The following is a 9,856-nucleotide window of genomic DNA, read 5'->3' as shown; positions in this document are numbered from 1 at the left end:
GTTTTCTCATTAATATCACGCTATTTACTTCTTATCTGACTAAGAAAGATAAACAACACAAATAATGTCATTAGAAAAGCCAAAGGAATTTTCCAAGGGAACAGTTGAGTTCCAATCTGTGGTTCCTGTAACAAGTTTGGTCCTTATAATGAATAGAATATGATGCACCAAAAAAAAATTAGCCTTGATATTCAAGGTCACAGTCAATTTTGCTGCAGCTTTATTTAACAACTTTTTTTAGCAAATGATGGTCATGACATTTATTTTGTATGCACTCTGTACATATTTGCATCATTATGATATTGTAATTTGATTTTAATTGTTTAATATATATACTTACCTGTTAATTCTCTATACTCCACGCTTGGCTTATAAGTATAGGATTAGTATCTGTGATGTTATTGCATACTTCTCATGCATTAGCAGGATAAGGTACACTTATGGGAGTTAAAGAACTAAGTATTTCATAATTTTGCCTTTATCATGTTCAACATCCAGGACACCTTCCACAATTATAGATAACTACAAAAGTATTTTACTCATTAAAATCAAATTTATTCCATTAGCAATAAAGAATAATGTGCGAAAATAGCAAATTTGCATTATTCAATAAATGGTATATTTTCCTTGTTTAGAAATATTACTATTGATAAGAAAAGTGCTTGTTCGAAGTTGTTAGTACAAAAGTTAAAATAATTTTGTATAATTAGAAAATTAAAATAATAAGTAATAAGCAAGCAAGTAATAATAAATAAGCAAGAAAGTTTGTATTTAACTACTTTTCAAAGAAAGATTTGGTGAATTTGTAGAACCATTCCGTCCTTTCCGATTTCTATAATTTTTGAATATTTTGTAAAGTTCAACAGTTTGAACAACATTTTCGTACACGTGTAACGGAGTCGATTTCGCTTATTTTACAAGATATTCGCAAAAAAACTGCAGGTACCACTAGAGTGTATTTCTGTCTATAGTTGTGCGTCTGTGGCTGCGTATGCATTAGTGTTGATTGTAGGCCATCGGCAGCTTATTTTTTATTTATAAACAAATATCTACGACATATATGCGAAACTGCAAGAATTGTCTCTTATAATTGACTTAAAAATGAATATCATCAACGTATTGGGTTTGGATTAATTTTCGTAATTCGGCCGCCACGAGTCTAGTAACGCTTGCGTGAAATAATAACAAATTAATTACAAAAATAATAGACGAATGAATAATTGATACTATTTTACGAAATAGAATAATCGTTATATTTCATGGCAGCCATCTGCTTCGCAGCGATATTGGAAAGTTTAATCCAAACTCAGACCCCACTCATTAATGATATTCACTTTTAATTGAATTATAACTTATAAAAAGACTGCATTTCTTACAGCTTCGTATATGCACGTTATGCACGGGGTCTTTACGCTCGTCCAACTCTCTTTTATAAACAGAAGATAAGCAGCCGGTAGTCGGCAACTCATACTAACGTATATGTTGTCACAGATGCACAACTACGAACAGAAATACTCTGTAGCGATACCTGTAGTTTTTTGCGAATATCTCGGAAATTAAGTGAGACCAACAGTAATATGTAAAAAGAACAATTGCTCAAAATGTTGATTTCTCAAAGTTCTACAAGTTCACCAAAGATTTGTTTATCTTGATTATAAATATATAAAATGATATACGAATTCATAGTAAACAAGTTTCTTTAAAAAGTGTAGTTTGAACTTCTTCAAATATAAAAATACAAATTTTAATTTTTGTATAAAGAGATTTAAATTAATTTTGTATATTATGGTGCATAACATATACCTTTTCCTAATAATGTTAGGTTTTTATAATAATATATGTATATAAAATATATAAATATATACTTGAATATTAATGCTACATATATTTGTTTATTTATTTATTTTCTGTTAAAGGATTGATTTAAATTTGGTCAAGTTCATACACTGACAAGTTTTTCGGCTTTGAACAATAGCCTATCTATGAGATACAAAAATCACATATACTATATACATTCAATACATATGTATTGTATATATTGGATATATATGTTGATATATATTGGGATAGTAAAACTATCCCAAAGTAAAGTACAAAAGATCGATATATGAAAATATTTAAAAACCAAATATATTTAGAAATGTATATATGTATGAATTAATAATTATTATATATCCTTATTTATTTTTCGGCTTCACAACTTTAGAAAAGAACTTGGTTTACATATTTCTAGTTTTCACTCATCCCCTTACAGCTCCTAGAATATCCATCATAATCCGAAACACAACCATCCACATTCCCATGTCAAACATATATCCCCTTATACAGAGTGGTTGGTAACTGGTGGTACAAGCGGAAAGGGGGTGATTCTACGCGAAAAAAGAAGTCGAAAATATAGAATAAAAATTTTTCGTTTGAGGCTTTGTTTTCGAGAAAATCGACTTTGAATTTTCGCTCGGTACGCGTGCACTTTATCACGTCTCGTTTTAACGGATCTCACTGTAAATCGTTGTCTCGATGGAAAAATTAAAAAAAAAAATTAGAAAAAAATTTTTATTCTATATTTTCGACTTCTTTTTTGGCGTAGAATCACCCCCTTTCCGCTTGTACCACCAGTTACCAATCACCCTCTATATTCACAAAGCTACAGATTACATATATATGTCAGAGAAGCGTCAGTAATAGAGTTGTGGGCGTTTGCTAGACCTCCCTTGGAGTTGGCCAGGGTCGTGTTATAACGAAGATATGGCCTGATACAACGGGTATGAACACTACCGATTCGACAGTCAACAGCGGCGATTAGGCCCTCGCGACACTAGTGATAGTGGTCTTAGGTTCGATAACGAATCCACGGTCAACGGGAGGATGGATATGCTTGCTGGTGGGGTGTCTAAGTACCCAAGATCCTCGGATCGACGTCGCTGTCGATTGGTCAGTTTGGGACAGAAGCTGCCTGTCCTTTTGCAAAACATCTTAATTGCCGAAAAACCCAGGTTTTATAGCGGGTCCTCGGGATGCCGGGACTTGTGCTGTGTACGTGCCTCAACCTCAGGTATTACTTGTCCTAAGGAACCGTTAGCATGTTTTACTGTCCGATACCTCTATGGGTAGTTCCTTCAATGAGGGTCATAACACCGCTCCGCACCTTTGTTAGACGGAGCGCCCGTCCCGTTGACCGCGGCTACGTTGGGCGACAGGCTGTCGCCCCGAGCCAAAGCTCACCGTCACTAATCCCGGACGGTTATCATCGGCTTGGATAACTGCGATTGTTTCATTACGGCTATAGTAGACTCTAGATTACAATGTTAGGAGGTTATCCTGAAGTTCCAGAGGGGCCCCGGCGTCCTTTCGTCTCCGACATATATATATATATCTTTATTTCTCTTAACCTATATATCCTATACTTAACCTATCTATTATCACATATTTCTCTTTGGCTTGCAATCACTTCAGTAGCTATATTCTTACGCCTTTTCTCCTAAACTCTTAACCAGTTTTTCATTGTTTCGTTAACTCTACTTTCTGCCGTATTCTTTTCTCTTAGTAAACTAAAATCTAATCTATAGTTGTCTTTTAATAACTGTTTCAACGTACCCATCTCTAAATTACGTAAAATATATTTTCTTTTTTCTTCTGCCAACCAATAATTGTTTTCCTCTTTCACATTTCCGCCTCTTGCCCTTACCATTAGCCTCTTGCTGCCTTCCCTTCCTTCCTTTCCCGGATATTTCGCTTTGTCCGCTGTTCTTATGTATTTGTATTTACTATTATATTTGGCGTTCCAGATTTTATTATATCACAATTGGCCTTGCAACTCTTTGATCTTTTCTGTCAGAACTTTTATTAATCCCTTCCCGTACATTATCGAGTCAGACTCGCGATGAAGATTTTGGCCCAAACATGAATATCGCGACCAGATACTTGGGCCAAACGTAAACATAACAAGCCGAGCTCGCGGACTGTTTTTTGCCCGTTACGATCGTGACTGAATGTTAGTTCCTGTCAGTACCTCATAACAGTTAGTCACAATTCTTATCGTTACTGTTACGAAGCAGTTCAATTATTAAAATTTAAGAAACCCCTTCAAAATGGAAGATACAAAAGTGTTAAATGAAGACAGTGACAACGAATCCTCTGATAGTGACGTGATTATACCAGTCGCAAAGCGTGTAAGGTGTATGATTATAATGAGAGTAGCGAAGAGGAAAGTACGACACGACAATCATGGATTTGGCAAAAAGTAAAAAACACACCAATAGTTCGGAAGTATTCTGATCATCATAGAATAAAAGCGTCTGTCTTAAATAATGTAAACGACAATCCAAGAATACTAAACCTGTTCTTTATTACATTTGATAACAAGTTTTGGGAAATCCTGGTTACGGAAACAAATCGCTTCGCAGATCAGACAATACACGACGAGCTTAAAAAACGGTATGTGGATGACACTTGGTATCCTGTCACTTTAGACGAAATCAAGGCCTATTATGCACTATATATTTTGATGGATCAAGTAAAAAAATCAAATATTCAACTTTATTGGACTAAAAGAGCTGTATTAGAAACGCCAATATTTAGGCAAACGATGCCTTTTATGAGATTTTTACATTTTTCCGATAATGAAACTGATGATAGTAAAGACCGACTTCGCAAGATAAGACCTGTAATTAATTTTTGGAATCAAAAATTTAAAGAAATTTACACACTCAATGAATATGTTAGCATAGATGAATCCTTGATGAAATATAAAGGGCGTTTAGCGTACAAACAGTTCAATCCGTCAAAAAGAGCTCGGTTTGGAATAAAAATTTACAAGTTGTGCGAGGCAACTACCGGTTTCTGTCATGGTTGTAAAATATATACCGACGATAGTGCGTCGGAGAACGTTGTGATAGAGTTGTCAAAGTCTAATAAACAAAGGATATACTTTATTCTTGGATAACCGGTACTCTTCACCCAACCTGTTTCTAAAATTACATCAGCAAAAGACAAACGTTATCGGGACCGTACGCAAGAACAGAAAAAATATGCCACAAGACTTAGAAAAGCATATTTTGAAGAAAGGAGAATTTGTGTGGAGATCTTGTAATAATTTGATAGCTCTGCGATGGAAGGACAAGCGCGACGTTTATATGCTCTCCACAAAACACAGAACTATAGAGATGGTCGAGCAATCAACCAAACAATTACAGAAAGTAATGAAACCGAAATGTATCGTGGAATATAACAAGGGTATGAGTCCAGTTGATCATCAAGATCAGATGTTAGCCTGTTTCCCAATAATGAGAAAAGTCATGAAAGGATACCGGAAGCTTTTCTTTTACATATCAGATATGGCTTTGTTCAATACCTATATTATGCAGAAAACAATTTAGAGTCGAAAACGGGAGACTTGTGTTGATTACCGTGTAAATATAGCGGAGGCAATTTTACAAATTGTTAAATTATTGAATTACAAAATGCGTGCGAAATCATCAGTTGAAACACCTCTTCGACTCCAAGCTCAATATTGGGCTCATTTCCCCAAAAATATAGATCCGACACCTCGGAATAAGTATCCAACAAGGACGTGCAAAGTCTGCTATAAACATAAAATTCAAAGCGCAACGAAGTGGGAATGCGCGAAATATAAAGTGGCTTTACATTTGCCAGAATGTTTTAAAAGGTATCGTACCATGGAGGATTTGTAGAGTTTTACGTATTTCCTTTTTAGATATTCATTCAGTTTTATGATTAAATTTTATATAATTTTAAATAATTTTATGACAAAATATAATAAATTTATAATATCTATAAAAGTAAAAGTATAAGAGTTTACTTCCTCAACAGCATTATCGCGTAAAATTGACTATACCACTGGTATCGCGGGCATCTACATTTCGGTTCGTATTGCGACTGTTTACGAGCATCAGTCTGGTCTGTTTAGCGCGCGTCGATGTCTACCGCTTGGGCCCGAGTTTCGTCGAACTAAATGGCACGGGAAGGGGTTAAATAAACTTCCCGCTGCCTCAAACTTTCCACACTTTAGATAGCTGTAGTCGTTTCTCCAGAAGTATTCTTTCCCTTTTTCTGCTATTCTTTGTTTCTCCTATTGTCCTTTCTTTTTCTTTCAGGCATTGTTTAACGAACACTCTACCTACACCCTTTCTAATAACCTCTTCATATCTCAGAACTCATTCCCTTGTTTCAATTTTCTCTCTCTCACACTTAGTTTCTTCTAATATTATTTACTCGGGTGTGCAGTAATCTAAATGTAAGCACTACTTCAGCGATTTATTAAGCGATCAAACATAAGCAGTCTTCTTTTGAAATCATCCTTAAACTTTGTTACTTGTATTCCCCAAACTTGTCTCATTGGTACCTTTGCATTCTTTACACGGTCTGTGATATGGCTAAACATAACCCCAAATTGGAGAAAAGAACGCACGCCTAAATGCATAAACTCCCCTGGACGAATGTATTGAAAAAGAGATAAATCCGAGCAATTTCTGGAATACACCTCTCTGGATAGTGTTCGCCACAAGGATCCGAAATAGCAAACATTAAATGTAGACAACATCTCTCTTTTGACATATACAGAGCATTTATTTTATTTTAATACAGTGAAATATCTTTTGAGAAAATAATTTTACGAAAAAGATGTTTTAACATTTCTACATTTAAATTCAAATCATTTAGATCATAGATCATTTTAGAATTCTAATATCTCAAATGATATGAACTTAGTGAAAAATATATTTAAGTATTATAAAAGTACTGAAATTTTCTGTTAGACAAATAATTTTCGTTTTGAATTTTAAAATATTGAATTCTATGATATGAGGTTACAAATTACACTAGAACAGCATAGTATAGCGCTCATATATTAATAACAATCGATCGCGTTTATAATAAAATAGAAATAAATTTCGTTTTACAAGCTTATATTGCAAGTTATACATTTATTTATATCATCAATAAAAATACATAGTGTGTATGTTGTACAAGTATAGCAAAAAAGTTTTAATAACATAATTCTAAGGTATCACATGGTATCCATTTTGAACTTTCTAATGCATCCCACAAGTTATAATCTTGTTCTATTATTTCTCTATTAAGTTTATCAATGTCTATGGGAACAGAATGTTCTATAAATAAAAGAAAAATTATGTTTACTATATTATAGTAAAATAATATATATATAGTAATAGAAAATATTATAGTAAAAATTTCCAAGTATATTTTATGTTTCGTGAGTTTAAAAAATTAAAAAATATACTTATAATAATATAAATTATTTTTTGTTGAAAATTAAACTAAGTTTTTTTGTTTAGAGGACAAAAGCATAAAACTAAGTAAAGTTTTTAGATTATACATTAAATATTATTCACTAAATAAAGCATATCATCAATGATATTAATCAGAATAAGGTTAATTCTATGTTAAGTATTTATCAATGAAATGATATTGCTATATCTATGAAAGATGTGTTTCATACCAATTAATTCCAATTCATCTTCTTCAGGTTTTTGATCAGATATATAGCTATTATATCCATCTGATGTAGGTTCACTTTCATAATAACCTTGTTGCCATGCACTGTAACTGTTCCAGTAAGATGATGTGTCATAGTAATTGTAAGCATCTGAATTTAAATTTGATGGTGTATATTCTGATGATGATTGTGGAGGTGTTGACCTGAAGAATAGGAAATTTATTTATTGATACTATATTATAATTTATGTTTTATAGATAAAAAATTAAAGTATTATTTGCACACCCTGATAATTTATTCCAAGGCCTTGGAACAGCATTGCAAATTTTTAATGATTTTGTTCCTAATCCTCTATATCCATTCATAGTAACTAAACTATTCTTCTGCTCTTCTTCATTAGCAAATCTGACAAAACCATATCCTTTACTAAATCCAGAACTGTCTAAAATTACTTTTGCTGTTCTAATTGAATTATATTTAGCAGCAAATGCTCTATATAAAGAATAATCATCTACATCTGTTGATAAATCTCCAACCCAAATACTAAATTCTCTTTCTGTTGTTGGTTTTCCTGTGGTACTAGCATGATTTAATCGGAATCTTACAGCCTAAAATATAGAAGGCATAAAAGTTCAAACTGATGCATATATTAATATAAATAAAGATATAATAATTTATCAAAAAGATTGCATTAAAAATTTTTAAATCCTTACTGGATTTGAACCAGGTATCACTTTGCCATTTAATTTATGCATTGCATCAAGTGCCATTTCGTCAGTTGGAAAATGTACAAAGCAATAACCTGCAGGTTCACCAGTGTAACGGTTTCTCATTACTTTAACTGTTTGTGGTTGTTCTCCCATTTTATGAAAAGCATTCATTATAAAACTTTCTGTCATATATGGTTCTAACTAAAACAAAATATACTTTCAACTTCATTGTAAAACATAGATACAAAATATAAAAAATATATTTTTGTATAAAATAATAAGTAGTCTTTACTTACGCCACCCATCCATAATTGACATAATACCATAGGTCCAGACATTTTCTTGTTTATAATTGTTTAAAACAGAAAAATCTCGTAAAATTCTGCAATGAAACAAAACAATTCATAATTTTCATCACTTAAATGATAGCTATCCAGTTTATCTATTTTTATACAAATAGGATTAATATTATATTTATGTATTTAATTTTGTGCTATAATCTCGTTAGTATACTATCAATTATTATGAACATAATATAATGCATATGTATAAGACGTAATGTTTTATTAAAGTTGTTTACTATAAGAAGAGGTTAGAATCTAGATAAATTAACTCCTGTCTAAATTTGGATTCATTTAAACTAATATAAATTTAAGTAAAAAGATGTTATGTTATGAACTTACTGTTTTCATTAGATTTCTACTTTAGTAACTATTACTTTGTATTAATTAATATAATAATGATTATGTAAACTGTAATTATTTAAAATAAATTTTCCTCTCTTTATCGTCAAGTAAGTATACTTGTAATGGTTATTCAGTTTCACTGTTTCTATATAAAATAATTAACAAACATTACTTATCATTTGAATACTACTTATATAGTATTCACCAGATGGTATGTAAGTAAGATAGTAAATAAGGAACATAAAGAGTAAAGTAACGAACATTGCTAGTTAGCGTCTAACCTCAAACCAATCACGACTATAATTTTAAATGTCAACTTTTAGGAAAACTATTTTGAAAAAATTAAGATTTCTAAAAATATGGTGGTATACTTACTTATAACAATAATTTTTATGGAATTAATCCTTGCATCTCATCTTGTTTCAACATATAAAAGCTATTTTAGGTACAGTACATAAAATGTTAAGACATGTTAAGACATAATTTGGATTGAATAATTGCGAGAAAGCTCTGTAGTAATTGATTTTTGTATAATAATTGCAATTTGTTAACAATTGTAATAATAATGAATGTCAAAATTGAGATTTCATATTTATATACAAAAAATTATTTATAATTAATATCTAATGATATGATGATTAACTAAGAAAAATTATTTATCAAAGTATTGAAGTTTTCACAGTCAAGAAATTGGGTTAATAACTTTTTTGCCTCAAAAAAATAAAACATTTTTCATAATGTAATCCATATATTGCCTATGAAATAGCAAAAAATAATGGATTTCAATGGGATTTTGATTAAAACTATTGGAACATTTTTGTTAATAAATATATTTTTGTAAGAAACCATGAGAATTTATTTATATGTTTATATACCTAGCTTTTTCATATTATTTCCCTGAATGACTCATTTAAATTTCATGAAGAAATTATTCCAAAATAGATGTATTGTATCACTAATAACTTTGCTTGGCTTGAAAATATATC

General features: G+C 31.4%; 1 protein-coding gene and 1 pseudogene across 5 annotated transcripts; one reads left to right on the top strand and one right to left on the bottom strand.

Annotated features, from left to right (window-relative positions):
* The first annotated feature begins 4,144 nt into the window (after positions 1–4,144).
* LOC117207318 lies at positions 4,145–5,744 on the top strand (annotated as a pseudogene).
* A 1,186-nt stretch (positions 5,745–6,930) lies between these two features.
* LOC117207315 (tRNA selenocysteine 1-associated protein 1) lies at positions 6,931–9,351 on the bottom strand. 5 transcript variants are annotated; one of them, XM_033447386.1, is made up of 6 exons: positions 9,246–9,351; positions 8,481–8,566; positions 8,188–8,385; positions 7,760–8,082; positions 7,478–7,677; positions 7,003–7,127 (listed from the first exon to the last, which is right to left on the bottom strand). In XM_033447386.1, exons 2-6 carry the CDS (start codon positions 8,520–8,522, stop codon positions 7,003–7,005), a joined length of 888 nt encoding a protein of 295 aa, XP_033303277.1. In that variant the 5' UTR covers positions 8,523–8,566; positions 9,246–9,351. The 5 variants fall into 5 exon arrangements, with proteins under 5 accessions (XP_033303279.1, XP_033303277.1, XP_033303280.1 ...); XM_033447389.1 differs by lacking the exon at positions 9,246–9,351 and adding an exon at positions 9,061–9,122; XM_033447387.1 differs by lacking the exon at positions 9,246–9,351 and adding an exon at positions 8,868–8,984.
* Positions 9,352–9,856: the final 505 nt, after the last annotated feature.

Source organism: Bombus bifarius, unplaced genomic scaffold (genome assembly GCF_011952205.1).
Source record: "Bombus bifarius isolate JDL3187 unplaced genomic scaffold, Bbif_JDL3187 scf7180000008026, whole genome shotgun sequence".
NCBI classification, from domain to species: domain Eukaryota; kingdom Metazoa; phylum Arthropoda; class Insecta; order Hymenoptera; family Apidae; genus Bombus; species Bombus bifarius.
Note: the sequence above shows the minus strand (reverse complement) of the source record. Positions and strands in the feature narration are given on the sequence as shown.